Source organism: Halyomorpha halys, unplaced genomic scaffold, assembly GCF_000696795.3.
Source record: "Halyomorpha halys isolate HHAL.00 unplaced genomic scaffold, Hhal_1.1 Scaffold1047.1, whole genome shotgun sequence".
Taxonomy (NCBI): domain Eukaryota; kingdom Metazoa; phylum Arthropoda; class Insecta; order Hemiptera; family Pentatomidae; genus Halyomorpha; species Halyomorpha halys.
In genome coordinates, this window is record NW_027113517.1 from 533157 (window position 1) to 551924 (window position 18768).

The following is an 18768-nucleotide window of genomic DNA, read 5'->3' on the forward strand; positions in this document are numbered from 1 at the left end:
ATGCTTTAAATGATAAGACCTGAGAAACCAAAAAGAATAAAGGTGTAGGCCTAATCAACTGAAAATGGCACTAATGGATAGAAAAACGGTATCATAATATGTAGATAAATAAACTATAACAAGGAAGGGATATTTCATATGACAAGCTGGTTGTTGTTTATCAACTCCACAGAAATGCAGACCATAACATAAAGTAAAGCTCCAAAAGTTCTGGAGCCATGGTAAGATTTTAGCCAATACTTCCATCAGGAGCAATTCCCTCATTCTTGATCCTATACAGCAAGGCTTTGCTAAACCACACAGAGTTAGCAAAGCAGCTGTCTGTGACGAAGGTTCCGATTACTACTGCTACCAACAATAAATTCATTTTTTAAATACTCAAGAAAATATACCTAATGGCATTCATTAACAATCGATGCAAGTGTACACATTGGGAATTTACAAGGGGTGGAATGGATAATCGAGGTAAACAATAGAACAGAAAGCCATCAGTTCCAGACAAGGAAATTGAAAGGATTAAGATATAGGTTGATATCGCTTCTAAACTTGTGTGTTAAGTGGAAGAAGATGCAAATTAAACTCAATTGCTGGAAAATGTTTATAAAGGTATATCAAAGCTACAGCAGTTTGCATAAATACATGGATTAAAATGGAGATTGAATTGAAAAATAGAACAATATTTAATAATAATAAGGGAACAATATTTGATGACCCAACTTTATGTAAAAGCAAAAGAATTATGGTCTAAGTTTATTCTACGTATCCACTATAAAATAAAATTTATCAATTCAGGCAGAAATTACACCTTCAATGCTATCTTAACAGATAATTAATTGTGGAGTAATACCACTGCAGCCCTCAAATATTTAACACGACAAAAAGCTTTGAGGGATTGTTGAAACATTTTAATAAATTAGCAATCATCAGTATTAAAATAAAAGGAAAGTCACAATGATAATAAAAGTATGATACATTAACTACTATTGATACTATGTCACTAGTAATATTGATATAATATGACATACATACTATCAATATTTGATAGAAAGAATCTTTAAAGCTATGTTTCCCCTTGAATCACATCTTGCAATGTATCAGAGCTATGCTTCTTAAGAGTTGATATTTTCCATTGGTCAATGTACTATCAATATTCTGTTAGGTTTAGAAATCTATCTCTTAGATCTTTACTAGGACAGATTGATTGTATCTTCAATCGTGTGTGCAAATACTGATCATTTCAAGACACTTACTGACCATATCTGCAATTTGTATCTTTGTATTCTGATGTCCTTGGATGCACTAAGTGCAATTAGAGCCTTCATAAGTTCATCCCCTAAACAGTCCACTAGCTAACTGCATATTTTCAGTTGAAATTCCAGGACCTATGAGCTTCTTTGTTAATCTCTCCAAATTGCATGTTTCTGTTTATCTGTGATCACTTTTTGTAATACAGAACAATTCAGATGTTGTGATCCAATTACATGTCTTTAAGGGCAGTATTATCCCATGCCATGCTAATAGAATGGTACATCAACCAAATGAATAAATCAAATAATACAAAAATCAATACAAAGAGAGGGCAAGTAGTGATAGATAGCTGCAAGGGAAATCAAGACAAGGTACAAAGAAAAACCAATAATTTAAAAATTTATTTTAAAACAAAATTTAATGTAATTTATTTCTTTTTCTAATAAATTACTATTATTTAAATTAACCATTGTTCCCTATTAGTATATTAAATGATTAAGTACAATGTTTTGTATCTGTTTATTTGTCAGACTGTCTGTATCACTTTATTTCAACAAAACCAGTAGACACAAAGAATATGTCTAAAATTGTGAACCTACCATCATCACTTTGTAGCAGGATGCTAAACAATCTCAAGTAATATTTTATAAGGAATTGTATAAATCTGAGCTTTTTGCAGTGCACTCGTGTGAACTAGGTGATTTAGTTTATTATCCACATTCCAGAAGATGTTCTGCTTATCAATCATCAATTAACAAGTGATAATGATTTACCTGACTCATGAAATAGAAGCCAGCTTTGTAAGAAGACAAAAGCTTGCTAATGGTTGCTTCTTTGGCATGTATAAATGAAATAATCAACAAACAAAATAAATAAACCTCCTCCCATTAAGATAAACTTTTGTGTAAGTTCTGAAGAAATATAATATTCAACAAATAAGCAACCATGTATGTTATTCTGCCATTTAATTTTGATTTCAAAGAAAATTATTTTTCTGTTTATAACCAGTTAGTTTTAATAGTACTTTCAAAATAGGCTAGGAGAAGCTTAGCTATGTTGCCCGCATATAAACTCCTTCTAGATGTAACCACTATAAATATCTCATTAATATATAATATTTTTTCAGTACAAATCAAATGTGTAAGAATAAATGAAAAAAAAGAAGTTATAAATCGATGGTCTAAAGTTACAGAAGTATAGAACAAATGCCATAGTAATTTTTTAAGAACTTAATGAGGCAGAAGTTGAAAAATAACTAATAAAATAAGTTATAAAAACAGAGACCCATATGATCAATTATATATTCACATACAATGGATCCAATACAATTTTCAGAAATCTAATTAAGTAGCTTTAAAATAAGTCTATGCTTACTAGAGATTGCAGTGAGCATTTCACGGATTTTCAATATTTTTTGGAATATGATCAAATTTTAAAGAATTTCAATAGAAAATATTTATGTTGCATTCAATCCTTAAATAGAGTAAATAAATTATAAGTTGAAGGCACCATTAACTAAAGAGAGTCCAACAAATGATTTAGTTCAAAAATTTACAATGTATGCAAATTAATATGAAGTAATTATGAGAGATAACTGAATTAGTAATGCAGCATTAGTATTTCTTTGATAAGTGTTAGCTCTTTGCCTAAGTTTCAAAGGATTTAATATTAAAAACAAAAAATAAATAACTTTCAAAATAATACACTTCCATCATATATCATTGCACCCAAACCATGGCAAGTAACAACCATATCGTCACGGATAAGGCCATCCTTACCATTCCATAAAGGTGTCCATACACACAAACACTAACACTTATAACAACATTAAGATACAATAGACACATATAAAACTAAACAATGTTGCCACTTACAAATATATAAAATACTGAAATAATTACATATTTATGCTCAGAATAAATAATTTTATTACATTTATCTTAATCACAATTATTCTTTTTGGATATAGGAATTTGGGAGTAAAATTTACTACAAGATTACAAGGTACAAATCATACTGTTTAAATTTTCTTTGTTTGCAATATTGATTGAATAAATCTAGCAATCTTCTTATATAAAGCACAAGCCATTTTGCTAAAATAATTTTGAAGGAAATGATGTATAAATTTATATCTAAAAACCTGCCATTTGTTTTCCAAATTAAATAATGAACATGCTCCTTCTAAAGAAACTTCCAAAATGTTGTAGAGGTTTTAAAGAACCATCCTTATGACAAGAATTGAAAGTGTAGATGCCATAAAAAATAATTTAAGGTTCAGAATTTGAGGATTTCAATTCCATTCGAAACCATAATTAGCAACTTGTATATAATACAATGTATGAAATAATTGTAAAACAAAAAACAACTGGAATTAGATAATAGACAAGAAAAGATAGATGATTTCACTTGATCAAAATACTAAAAATTTAATGAAAGAATGGTAGTAAATACCCACCATAGTTCGGCAACTATGAAACTAATAGCTAAAATTGTCGTAGATATGATATTTATTTATCAATGATCCTTCTTAACTTGTCATTTAATAAATATATATATATATATAAATAGTTTAATGAACAGATTTCTTTCTAAGAAAATAGATTTATTTATAGACAGAATTTTGATAAGCCAAGGCAAACAATTATGATAGAGCTACTTTGATTAATACACAAAACAAGAATATATGTACATTTTAAATTTTTAAAATCTGATTTTCAAAAATTCCCATATCCAATATATTTCATACAATAACCTTTTTCTACAATCAAAATGTAATGAACACTATTAGACTGAATAGTTACAGCTGATATTGTCTTTTGGAAAATGTTTCACAATTTGTTTTAAATTCTAAATGAAAAAAAAAAGTTAATACATAAAAATCAAAATATAAATCAATTCACAAAATGTAAATGAATTATAACTTTACATTTAGGTTAGGAGATGCAAACAACTCACTACAAACTAAACTATACAACATGCAAAAAACACATTAATCCCTCAGACATGCATATCAATGATTGAATGTAATAAGTGAATTTGAAGGAGTTAGTCAGGTTTGTGTCGAAAAAGATTTTAAAAAATAGTTCTCAACTATTTATTTATTGTCGATGTTTCGACCCAAAATGTAGATCTTCATCAGTGCTAAAAAAAAGATACAAATAAAGTACAGTCAATTTAAGAGTAAAACAGTGATATAAAACAAATTCAAAGGTGGAGTTATACAAAACTTAAGGATAAAGATCATGGAGAATAGTGAATTGATATAACAGAGTGTATATTATTGAAAAGATCTATTAATTTAACTAACTAAGGAAAAATAATAACTGATAATAATAAATAATGGGCAGGTAAATTAATAATATTCAGGCAATGGTAAATATTGTCATAAATAATGATAGGTACTGAAAGAGATAGCTATTTAGGTTAAGAATCAACTGCAATTTCTATACCTATATCTGTAAATGATATTATTAATTTACCAGCTCATTGTTAATTATTGTGTCAGTTATTATGCTTCCTTAGTTAATTAAATTAATTGGACTTTTCATTAGTGTACACTATGATGTATTAGGTATCAGTTCACTACTCTTCCTTATATTAATTAATAATTTTTGTGTTTATCTTTATTCTCCTTATTTTTTATTAAAAATGTTTAAATTGATAAACCATCAATTTTACATCTATTTCATATCACTCTTTATTCTTACACTTACTCTACCTTCTTTTTATCTTTTATTTTTAGCCCTGATGAAAACCTACATTATGGGTAAAAACATCGGAAATGAATAAATAGTTGAGAACTATTTTTTATTTCTTCTTGACCACGGCCTTGACTTCAAATTTTACTTATGAATTAATTTTTCCTGAAAAAAAAAATTATAATAATATAATAAATAAATCAAAATAGGTATAATAACAATTAAATAAAATGTAGATCAGACATACTTTTTCTAAAATTCGAGGCAATTAAATCACAATGGTGGTTCTTGATTAGTTGAAGGGAACTAAGGAACTAAATCAATCATACAGTTTTTAAACTATCATATATCCCATCTACTTTACCATGAATACAAATTCATCATTTAATAAAGAAAAAGTATTAATATACATTACAATTATTTCATAATTTTAGTACATCTAGCACTAATAAAAAATACTAATACTGAATAATAATTTAAATTTCCCATAGCCATGAAAAAAAAGACCCAGTCCTCAACTATTTTGAGGGTTTTTTCGATAAAAATAACTTCAATAACTTCAATTTTAGTCTATAAATTTTTTAAGCTATTTTTAATCCTTACTTTTTTAATAGCCTAAGGAAAATTTTATTGCCCTGGATCTTTTTTTCATAATTACAATCACTTGTCTATAGGGTTAAAACAAAATAAAAAAACCACTTAGATGCCAGCTTTTTTCCCTGTAATATGATAAAATAAATAATTAATACAATATTTATCATGCAAAATATTAATATGCTATTTAAATGTTATATACTATAATTTTATTCAATGGATAAAGTTTGGCTGTAGCAACTGTGAATGAATAAATGAAGTATAAATAATTAATTATCTTACAAATAAACGGAGGATAAATGACTCAAAATTCTTTAAAAATAATAAGATAGTAAATCCAATCACATATAGTTTAAATAATAAGAAATATGTAAATTTAGTAATACTCTTGACTATTGTCTCTGGTAAGACAATGAAAAATAAACCAAGAGAGCGATCAATATGACTTGGCTGCTATAGACATACTCTGATTATACCAGAATGAAAATGTTTTTATTATTAACTCTATTTCACAATAAAATCATGTAACTATTTGTAGTGTAATTACTTGTTGCAAGGAATGGTTTAAGAGCAGGTTTCTTTGCTGATGTTGACATAAATCTATCATAAAGTAACTACACTATTTTAGCTAAAGACAAGTCACAGCTGTTGGGTTCTTTTTATTAGGCTCACTTTAATAATAAATCAAATCCCTAAGGGGGCTTCTCAGGAGAGGTCAGACAAATAATAATCATGTTTATTTTACTTTAATGAAGCAATCCTCTTACGGTCCATTAAAATGATACTTGATCATAGTCATAAAGATAACAAAAACAAATCTGATAATCGGGGAAAAATGACACAAACAAATAATTGAATTGTACATACATCTGCTACAGAATAGATGGAGCTAAGCACAACAGACACAATGAAATAATGAAGAAAAATCAATTAGCCAGAAACAATGTTTTAATGAATTGCAGACCAAGAGCTGATATTCTTCTGAAGTATTAAGATGATGTAAATACAAAAATAATTGTATTTTTATTTATTTGAAAGATGCTCAACTTATTAATTAATGGATTTTAAACAGACACAAAAATATATATCACAACACCGCAATATAAAATAATAGCAAAATGTAGAAGATAATATGAATTAATTGAACATATAAGTAAAATAATTAACACAGATACAATGTATGCCGGATAAAATTTATATAGTGACACAATCTGTTCAAAAATAGAGGACATCTTTTGACATAAATAAGATCAAAATAAATCTTACAGCAAATAACTAACACATAAATTTACTATAAATAAATACCACAGGGTAAACTCATTGAAATTATTTTGATTCATTAATACATTACCTTTAAATTAAACTCATTTTTTACTAAATATACACAGCCCATTTTACTAACTGAAAACAAACAACAAAAACGTATTCACATTTTTCACCATATCATTTTTACAACATTCACATTTATATTTAAAGGCATGTCAATTGATTAAAAATTGATATTGGCTTAAGAAATAATACTTAAGAATAGAAAGGATACATATTTGATCTACATAGAAAAACAAAATGACCAAATACTAAGCAAAAACAGATTTGACAGAAATGGTTTTCAGTTAAGTGGCTGGGCTGATTTCTGTGCTTAAATGGCAAAATGTTGTAAATTAAAAAAAAAGTGTTTTACATTCCAGTCCTTTCATTGTTGTTAAGGAAGCAGAAGTTTTTAATTATTTTTCTTTAAGTTTATGAGAAATTAACACTGTCAATTTCCTTTTTTTTTTTAATTGATAATCTTCAAGAGATATAAAAGTTTCTCACAACATTTTGCCAATAACCACAGTTTTTTTTTTATTATTTGTATCAATTTAGTTTGTTTCAGTAAAAAAAATGGAAAGGGATCAAAGCAAACACTAGTTGCACAAACATAATTAAATAAACTAACACAGTAAGTACAGCATTACCAGTACTAATTTGTTATTAAACCCTTAACATATAAAATAATAACTAACAAAATGATGTTCTGTATCATTTCTTGCAGGCATTTTCATAAAAAATGCTCAAACTGAAAATTAATTTGTTTAAATGACAATATACTTTAATCCTTTGAGAACGGATATACCGGTGCAGCATTCACAGGATTGGTCCCAATAGACCAATAACTGTAAATGAAGGATACACTTTTTGTAATTTCTAGAAAATCGATTTAATATTTTCATTTTATAAATTTATGAGGTTGGAAAACCTAATATTGGTTTCTATATTCATTTTATTTTTCATTAAAAATTCATAAATAAAATTTGTTATTTTCATAATTTGTGAATATCAGAATTATGTATTAAGGTGGGTTCGTAAATATTTTTTTCATTTTAACTCACATAAATGTAACTTATTAATTTCATAATTAGTAAATATTAAAATTAAATAGAATTACATATTTAGGTGGTTTTGAAAATATTTTTTTTTAGGGTAGGAAATAAAATAAATATAATAATAAATAAATTATATGGTAAATTAATGGTGAACCTGGGAGTTCCAGAAATTAATGATTTACACATTGGCATAGATCTACCACATACTACAAGGGCAGCTTCTCTACTAATAACAGACTAGAAAATAATATAGGAATATTATTAGAAAATAATATAGGAAAATAATATAAGGAAATAATATAGAAAAAAAAAAGTCTACCGTTCTATAAAGGGCATGGTACAACATGTGATTAAAAGGGGAAAAAAAAAAAGGAAAAAAATTAAAGAGATAATTTCAAGAGAAGTTGTAAGGACAACATTATAAGCATTGAGATAGTATAATATCTTGATAAATTACTTGTTAAGTGTACAACTCAAATAATATCAATCACAAAGAAACACATTTTATTTAATCTTCAGCCTTAAGAAATAAATAATTATAATTCAAGAACATTCGAGGAAATTCTTTTTTATCAAAAGTAAATGTATCCACTTTTAAAGATTAGTATTTAAAAATATATTATGGGAACATCTTATGCAGATAAGTTAAATTGTTATTCAAAATGTTTATTTTAAACTCCTATTTGACTGGAGAAAAATTAAATTTTGAAATAAAGAGAAAAAGTTTTAAATGTAGAATTGTAATAGGTAAGAAAAAACTTTACTTTTCTGAAGTGGACATATTAACTTTTGATTAAAAGATCCTCATTTTAAGAAATAATATCTAGTCAAAACATTTTATTTTATAATTTTTAATATTTAAAACCTTACTAACTCAGAAGTGACCAACCCAAGGCATGCTGAAGTTTTGAATAGACATGTGGTCAGCCAATAGGTTTTTGAAATTTTTAAGCTTAATTTTGTAATTAAAAAAAAAAAAATCAAGTACTCTGAAAGTATGATTTAGATAATAAATAAAGATAAGTAAATAGTATATTGTAGTAGTGGCACATCTTGATATTCCAAAATCTAGGGTTCTAAGTAGCATGTGTTGGTCACTCCTGCTTTAGGTTCATAGATTAAGCAATGAAAGCATTTATTATGGAAAAAAAAATATGGCAATCACAGTAATAACATTTTATTTTTTATCAATAGTTTTAAATAGTAAAAATGGCTGGAATCAATGATATACAGTTGTGGAGTTTTTTTTTTTTTTTTATGAAGTATAAAAACCTTCTGAAAAGTGAAGGTTTCTTGATAAATTAAATTTTCCTCTAGCAAATGTTATTGATCAACATAACAATCTAACTTATCCACAAGATAAGTTAGATAAGCTCCCATACTGATTTTTAAAGATAGTTAGATCTTTTAGTAGATAGTTAAATCGAGCAATATTTATATTTATATATAAAAAGCACCTGGAATTGAAAAACAGCATGAAAACCTCCACAGTAGCCTTACTTATCTGACTTCTCAAACAGACAATTATAGTGAGTAGGTTGGTCGATGTATGTCACAGTCTCACCAGAGGAGATCAAAACACAAAAAAAGGCAATCTTTCCCATCTGGACCTATCCCTCTAAGACCCCCAGGGAGCAAAGATCCTTTATCACTTTTGAAATATTTGCTTAACACAGGAAGAGATTTTAAGATAGCTAAATCGAGCAATATTTAAAAAGCGCTTTAAAATGGAAAATGACATGACTTTCCAAAAATAGATACATTGACTTTTGATAGAAACCTCTTTTATTATTTTAGTAAACCTTTACAAGCTTGTAAGTAAAATTTAAAGACAGTATTCTTTTAATAATATCAATTACTTCCAAACAACAGCCAACAAAGTTCATTTGGAAATAGAATGAAAATTGAATTAATGAGAGATGAGATTTATCGAGGTGTCTGGTACAAACATATAATGAATGATACAATAATTAGACTAAGTAATATAACCTACAATGCGACAGGTGGTATGCCAGAACTAGTAACATTATTTGTCCACTAATACTAGTAGGAAGCTATCCTCCCTCTTTTTGTTTTAAAAAACTAAGTCTGAATTATTTTAATCCCAGTCGACTGTAAACCTACAGTATATGGAGGACCATCATTAATAATTTCAACTTCATAGCCATTGTCGTTTTTGAGGTACAGTGAGTGAGTGGTTAAAGACACACACGCAGGATACATGTATATGTATAGAGAAAGAGGAAGAATAGATTACAAGATTGGCTATAATACTCCAGTAGATCAGGAGTTTTGTAAGTGAGTGCTGCGCCTCCTTGTGTATACCATTTTCTCAAAATGTTAAAAAAAAAAAATTAAAATAGCAAATATACATTGTATTCTAGCATTTAATTTGCACTGTTTTTTCAGATATTTTATTTTTTGAACTCAAAAGAAGGGTGCCATGGTGAAAAAAATTAGGCTACAGTAGATGCAGTTTTGAATTATTGGAAAAACTATTTTTTTTTTTTTAAGTTTGACAAATAACTTTTTAATTAAAGCAATTAGGAGACAGAATTTTTAAACCCAGCCTTATTGCACAGCTACAACAAAATAATAATTTCCACTTCATGAGCATTGATGTTTTCCAGAAACAGTGGTCAATAAGTCAGCGATAAAGTGGTTACAGACTGGAGAAATATGATACCAACCAGTTTAATTATAGGGAGCATGAATTCAATATAATATGTGCTTATTAAAGTACTTATTAATTTACATGGAAATGGATTACGCAGCCAAAAAAAAAATAAAGTTTAGAAAATAAAAATGTAAGACAATTAAACATCGCTATGTGTCCCCAGACCCACCAGTAGCATCTTACCCGTAGCGGGTTAAAATACTTTGACCATATACAACACCAAACAATTTCCAGACATCTACAGATTAAATCCAAAACCTTATAGGACAAAACATTACTTAAGTTTTTAATTTAAAAAAAAAAAGTACAAGAATAATACTAACTTATTTTATCAACCTGCTAAATTTAATTAATAATGAATACAAAATGTTTTGCTGGCACACATGTATAAAGAAATACTTAAAAAAAAAGAAAAAAAAAAGGTAGTACTGAATTAGTAGAAGAAGACTATGTTTAAGAACACAAAACTGAAGATTAATTGATATCAAGCTGGCATATATATGAGATTAACCTTATCTTTATTTCATATTAGGTAATTAACTGCTAGCAACAATTCCACAATCAGGTTATCTCAATTAGAAGCTTAACTTCTCAAACATGTTTAAGGACAGCCATACGTAATATTTGTGGCTTACCTTATCTTCAGAAGACAAATTAAAACTCAAGGACTTATAATTTTCAGACTTATGAATATATCTAATCAAAATCTAAATACATACATATGTTTCACCAATCATAAATAAAATAAAACATAAGTTCTTTAAAATTTTAAAAGCTTCATTTTTAATAATAAATGCAGCTTTAAATTGACATAACATAAATACTAAAACATACTTGTAGCTGATTGTATCCTCAACAGAAATAATTGCTTCGGATTATTCACAAATATGTAATAGAGTTATTCATAACATCTTTAAAAAGGGGATAGAAGGAGAAATCACTTTCCCCAACCATTCACCACATTTTAAAAAATATAAATTATCCTAGTCTTTCAGGACGACCAAAACCATTCACCTGAAGATTTAAAAAAGGTTTACAAAGGGGAAAAAATATATCATAAAATGGTTAAGGTTCTTAAAAAAAAAAGGTTCACATAATTGAAAAATTGGTAAAACAATAAAGAAGTTTAATAGCTGACTTAAAAAAAAATCTAATCTAATATCCTTCACAACCAATCAGGTTAAATGCATATACTAATCTATCTAATAAATACTACATTACTATAATTTCTGGAATTGTAAAATTAATTTTTATTTGATACTGCTATCTATAAACTGTTATTACAAATAAAGTGCACTTTTCCTTTGTCTTTTAATACTATCTTCCAAAACTCAATAAGTCAATAATAATAAATCGTAAAGATTAAAAGTAAATAAGGTATCAATGAACCAATATATGATTTAGCCTTTTCAATGTACAATTTGCATCATAAGGGCTATGGACTTAAAACGAAAAATCATGGTCAATTAACAAGTAATTCTAATAATTGGCTAACTGTTTGCTGGGATATTATGAAATAGGCTTGCAAATAGATGCAATAAAGTAAACAGCCAGTAGAAATTATGTAAGGCAGCTATAAAAAATTACGTTTACCCTTCCCAAATGATAAAACAGACTATGTATTTGAGTTTCATGAAAAAAAGATTTTTTTAATTTCCACTGATGATGATAGGCTCATTCGATTTTTAAATTACAATCATGGTTTTATTAAAAATTTTAATTGTCAGATATTGTCTAACAGCACAAAAGCCAACTCATTTTCAATAAATAATAAATTAATAGAAACATTAATAATAAATGAATTGAAAACAGTAAAACTATCCCACCATACAACTATTTCCACGGAATCACCTCACCATCCAAAGCAATAGCAAAATATCTTTACTACTCAGCTTTTACACAATAGAAAGGTTCAATCTTCTTACACACTACATCGTCATATGAAATAATTATCTAATACCTAAATGGGTAGCTGGGCCAGGAGGGAGTCCAACAGGTAAAGAATTGGAACCTCCATGCTTACAGACCTATTTCTATCATTCCCTAGGAGGTACCACCACGAGAAGATGAAGGGGATAGGAACACCTTAAATATATATTTTTTCTATTTCCTTTAATCCATAAATCATAAAAAATGCCTTGAACATATAAACATAAAACCAAATTTAAACATAAAACAAAAAGTTCCAGGGAAAAATTTTAATTTCAACATAAACATATTTTTGAGAATATATTAGAATACCTTGAGATACAGGAAATACCTTGTTTCAGTTAAAAAAACAAATTAAAATTATATTTTGATTACTTTGAGAAAAAAATACTTTGAAATGAGTTCTGTAAGAGCTAGCTAGCTTGAATGCAGCTAAAGCTAAGAGCATGAGATGTCGTGAGTTGCTGCAGCTAAACATCATCCATCTCAAGGTTTATTAAACACCATCCCGTAATGAACAAACATTAGTAAGCTTTCCCAAAGTATAAATGCCCTAAATTAACATTAACTCACCCTTCAACAGTGGAGTTGTCACCACTATGCAGCACAATACCGAAAAACAAATTTAATTTCAATAAATGAGGTATACAAAAATTATGAAAAGAAATATTTTTAGGCCCTCTATAAAAAAATACTAAAAACTATCAGATTATAATTAATTAAATTATTACCTGAAATAAACATTAAAAGGAATGAATTCCAAAATAACATACTTTAGGAATTTGTGTTCTTAATAAAAACAAACAAAACATTTTTCATACTTAGAAAATTATTAAAATACATTATTTTTCTCATTATAAGTTTTTTTTACACCATCTTGAAGCTTTTTATCTATAAGGCATACTAAAATATTTGTCAATTACTCATAAAACTTACCTTTCTCATGTATGTGTAAAACTGTAGTCCGCTTTGCAATGAAGTGCTGAGCGATGGAGTGAAGGAAACAGCTAACAGCCGCTGCAATCCCAAACCATTGGAATGCTGCAGATCCACCAATCTTATCAAAGAGTAAACCTCCAATGAAACTCCCCAGAGATACCCCTAAATTTAATTAATATTTAAAGAAAAACAGATTAATAAGAGTACAAACAAGAAAAAATAGTACATTTAATAAATGGTTAAATTCTATACCTAATCCCTCAAAAACAGCGCCTACAAGTCCTTGTGTAGTTGCTTCAGTGCCAGGAGGTGCTACAATACTAGCATACGAAGCCATTGAAGCATAGGCCAGTCCAAAGGTAAGACCATTAAGGAATTCTATTGGTAGCACCCACCATGGGTCGATAAGAAGAGAATACAAGAGAAATCTCACTCCAAATGATAGCAAAACCAAAGACATAGAATGGATATGACCTATTTTCTTTAAGACCCAACCTGAAACATAGATAAAAAATAAAATAAACCATATAGGTATAATGAAATTAATACATAACAATACAATGTACTCACAAGTAAAATATAAAAACTAATAAACAAATGAACTGTGCTTCTAGAAGAGAATATAATATAGCAAATAAGATGATAAAACAAACAAAAATAAATAATCTTTGATCCTAATATTGGCATCTGGAGTGGTACAATTTTTTCTCGATTTCTTAAACAATGGCAGATCTTAAAGAAAACTATGAAATCTGTTGTTTAAAAGGTATTATTACAGTTGTTAGCATTGGGGCAAGGTTACAAGAGGTCAATCTATATTCAAATTGATTTGGATATTACTGAGTTACAAACATGAACAATTGCCACATGCAGCTAAGTTAATGATGGTTTTTGATTTACTTTGAGCTGAAATTAAATCAATCCTTTGTTTATCTATACCAAAATAAACTTCAAGAATATTACTTTAATTATAAACGGTATTAACAGACATAAATCACAGATAATCTTTGTTTATTTCATAACAGAGATCCCTTTGAAATTCATAATAGCAACTTCATCTTTCTAAATTTTCATATATAGGAAAGTGAAAGTAAAAATTGTAGATAGATAACGAATATTCATTTAAAACAAATAAATTTCCACCTGTCTACAAAGCTGTTAAGTTAATACATCAGTCTCAATTACCTTCTACAACTTCATACGTAAGATATTTATCTGGAAATTTGTTTAATTATTACTTCTTATATAGATTGTTTATTAACTGAAGTAAACAAAATTAAAGTTCCTTTAGAGAAGCCATTTTGAAAATTTGACATTTATGAGTCGGACTATTTCAAAGGGGACAAGATCCTGATGATATTAAAGACCATTTATTTGTACATTGATATAACAAATTTAATCAAAATTGTTAGAGCCATTTTTAAAAAAAAGGAATGTACAACCAATGATGTAATATGACATTTCTGGTAAGTTGATTTTAGCAAAAAAAGTTCCTATAACATTCCAGGAATTTATGTACCTTAAATTAAAAGTTGTGATCACATACAACATTTTGTTTTTGAGATACAGATGCACACACACAATTTTTTCAATTTTTACGGCCTCTATAATATTTTACGTCTCTTGTCAAATAAAATTAAAAAATGTTAACTGTTGCCATGAACAGAACAGAGACATTGGATATTATTATTAATAATAATTATGAAAAATAAAAAGTTGATTAATATTTATAATTGATTAATATTATAGATAAATAAAAATGATTTCAAAAGTTTAAATTTAAAAAAAATTATTTATGGGAGTTTACAACTGTAGTTACATAAAAATACATCCAGTAATTTTGATGTAAGACTGAAAAACGAGTGCAATCTTAAAATCTACATCATTTTCATTATCTGCTCTTATGAAAACATACAGAGGGACCTTTGCGTATTAGAAATTTGAAAAGTTAAAATAAATCAATGTATCAGCACACAATCTTAAGATAGATAGCATTTTCATTTTTGCATCTATAAAAACATAAAGTCGACACTAATATATTACAAATCCAAAAAGTTAAAATAATTTGTTACTCAAGTAATAAGTTTAAATAAAGCGAATTCCCATGCAGGTGATGATGTATGAACTCCAGGGAGTCCAAAATAATATTTTCCGCCAAGACAAGCATAAGTTGACATGTCACTACATTACCCCCCCCTCTCTCACTCTCTCTCTCTCTCCCTCTCTCCCCCCTCCCTGAAGGTCTCACAGAATCTTTCTTTAAGGAAAGGGATGCATTTTTCATATATTTCCTTCTTTTCCCTTTCCACTCCACCCACCTGATAGGGGTCATAATTCTCAAATCACACCCACTCAAATCAGAGTCGTGCCTCTGGTTTTAGAGAATGCCACAATATCAGCTTCTCTCATGGATCTGTCAGTGTCATCACAATAAACCTCATCGAAGCAGGTGAATTTTTTATTTCTCAGGAACTTTATCAATTCTTCTTTGCCCTGTGATGCCAGCATGTTATAAGGAGGGAGCATTTTCCCAGCACATGGGCAGATGTTTGGGCAGACTCTCATCATTCATTATTAATTCTATTTTGATGTTCTTCTTTCTTTTTTTTTAATGTTTGTATGTTGAGCTATTTAATTCTTAATTAATTATTCTCTAGTTCTTATTTTTAAGTATTTTTATTAATAAATAGTAAACCTTGATGGGTTATTCATTCATTTTAAAAAATGATGTTTTTTTCTTCCTTTATAACTTTGCTGATAGCTTAAGCAATTCAATCAATTTGTTCTCTTGTTCTTAGTAACAAGATTTTTTTTTTTTATTCGTTAAACTTTTACAATTTCTTTTTTTTAATCAATACTAACATATTTAATAATGGCTATTAGGCCTAATAATTTATATTACCCTAATGCTTCATTAAATGTAAACCTTCATAATTATTTGAAAACTCCTGTCCCTATCAAAGATTGAAAATATCAAGGCCCTAAATATTGGGTGGTAAAATAAGTTTCCTAGTATTTTTCAATATTTCAATTTAATCCTCTCTGTATTTATAAAATCATGTTTACTTGGTCAATAATGTTTACATATTCTAAAAAAAGGATTAGTTAAGGTGCTTTTATGTATCAGTTCCAACCGAGATTCCTTATCTTTAAGAGGTATTTTGCTCGCTCAAAATGGAAGAGAAAAAATTCATTATCGTCATTTTATGATTTTTTCACTTCCGAAAAGGAAAATCCACAACAGACAAATTTTCAAAATTTTCAGTGTGTATAGCGATGATGCCTTAGGAGAAAGCACCATCTGTAAGTGGTTTGCTCGGTTCAGAACCGGAAGACGCTAAATGCTCGGGTCGTCCTTCAACTGTTAATGATGACCAAAGACAACTCTCACTCTACGGCACGAGATATCGCAGAAACATTTAACATATCTCATGCAAGTGTCTCAAATCATTTGGGGGCTGTGGGATATGTTTCTCAAAGTGATATATGGGTTTCTCACAATTTGACGGAAAATAATTTATTACACGAATGTTAACAACGTAATGTTAATGATCCATTTCTAAAGAGGTTGATAACTAGGGATGAAGAGAGGGTCTTGTACAATAATATTGTGAGGAAAAAGTCCTGGGAAACACAAAGTGACCAGCCTCGAGGACTGCAAAACGCACATAGAGAGGTTCATTGAGCAAAAATCTAAGAAGTTCTAGGAGGATGGAATTATTAAAAAATTACCTGAAAGATGGCAACATGTAATAAATCAAAATGGGTCATATATAATTGATTAAAAATACTAACAAGAATCTGAAGGTTTTAATGAAATCACCAGAAAAAACGCTACAAACTTATTTTACAACCTAATATACAAAACTACTACTTGGATAAATTAGAATATTATCGATAAGATTTTAGTTTGATAATAACACTCCTGGCTGAAATCTCTATAAAATTGCAGAAATAAGTATTTCTGAATAATGATTCAGAAGATGACATAACTTAATCTACTAAAGGTAAGTCTTAAACATGAGTTATTTCAAAATTAATTATTAAATATAGCGAAAATATTACCTGAGAGGAAGAAAAATGGCAACTCGCCACCAAACGTTTGAATCAGCATAACCAATCCTTCTAATGTCTTTATCCACATTTGAGTTCCACAACCATTCTTGGCCGCCAAGTCTTCCAAAAACCTATAAATATAGAGATTGCAATTGTACAAACTATTCTTTTAGAACTTATTGTAAACATTTACAACCAATCACCCAAATAAACCCAATAACGAATTGTAAAATGCATTAAATTTCCTACTAGTTTCATATGTAACAGGTAGGGAAGTTTAGTAGAGGTACTGAGATAAGGAGCTGTGAAACATAATATAAAAATAATACACTGATAAAATAGTTAAACAAATTAAAATAAATGAAAAATAGTTAAACAGATTAAAATTAAAAAAAATTCACAGTCTCGCCCTTAATAGCTTAAGGCAGAATATAATAGTGTCATAATAATTAGAATATAACAGTTATTTCCTAAGTCAATTCTAGTGGGAAAATATTTTATATTGTAATAGGAGAGTTTAAAGTAACAGGTCACTCATTCGGACCAGCACTACTGGGATTATTAAAACATTTAACTTCCTACTTCTGTCTCATCTTGTGTCATGAAATCAACTCACTCTCATATAATGTTTTTGCTCGAGTAGTAGAACGTATGTAAAAGAGTTTCACTTCAAAAATTTCAAGTGGTATGAAAACTGAAAATATCACATTGGTGACCACTAATGCCTGCTTAAATTCCTTGTGCTTCAGGAGCAGAAAGAAGTGTGATTTGCACAAGATGTTTATAATTTAAAACTAGATAAATTCTAAAGCATAAAATGACACGTCTGCTTACTATCTACTGATTTATACTTGAACACAGAATAAATACAAATAAAATATGTTTTGTATCCAAAAGAATTACTTTATAAACATAATATATACACAAATACTTTGTTTCTTTCTCATACTCAATATATTAGTGCATCAAATAAACCATAACGCTACTGAAATTCTAGGTAACAGCAAGTAATAATTACAAATAAAAATAGCCAATAGTGAAATATCTTACCAGAATAGAAAATTCCAAACCATCGCTGTACACATACCAATACCAATGCACCAAAGTAAAAATATAAGAACTCGTCCTTCAGATAATAGTTTTCCAATATCATTGATAATACTGGCTGAGGATTTTACTTGTTTATACTAAATCAACAGAAATGAAGTGATTATATAATTTTAAACATTTAAAAATATTTTAATATAAATAATGGTCTGAA

The 18768-nt window shown here is 28.1% G+C and overlaps 1 protein-coding gene across 6 annotated transcripts in view; it reads right to left on the bottom strand.

The window, feature by feature from the left end:
• The window catches only part of Sugb (Sugar baby), a 29266-nt gene that overhangs the window by 3954 nt on the left and 6544 nt on the right, over positions 1 to 18768 (bottom strand). For 2 of the 6 annotated variants that reach the window (XM_067050961.1, XM_014432335.3), the window contains exons 6-9: positions 18558 to 18694; positions 17517 to 17638; positions 13704 to 13946; positions 13449 to 13613 (exon numbers count right to left, since the gene is read on the bottom strand). In XM_067050961.1, coding sequence (XP_066907062.1) covers positions 13449 to 13613; positions 13704 to 13946; positions 17517 to 17638; positions 18558 to 18694 — 667 coding nt within the window. Of the gene's footprint in view, positions 1 to 7; positions 5666 to 13085; positions 13110 to 13448; positions 13614 to 13703; positions 13947 to 17516; positions 17639 to 18557; positions 18695 to 18768 lie in introns of those variants that run through there. The other 4 variants (XM_014432339.3, XM_014432336.3, XM_014432334.3 and 1 more) reach the window with 4 other exon arrangements.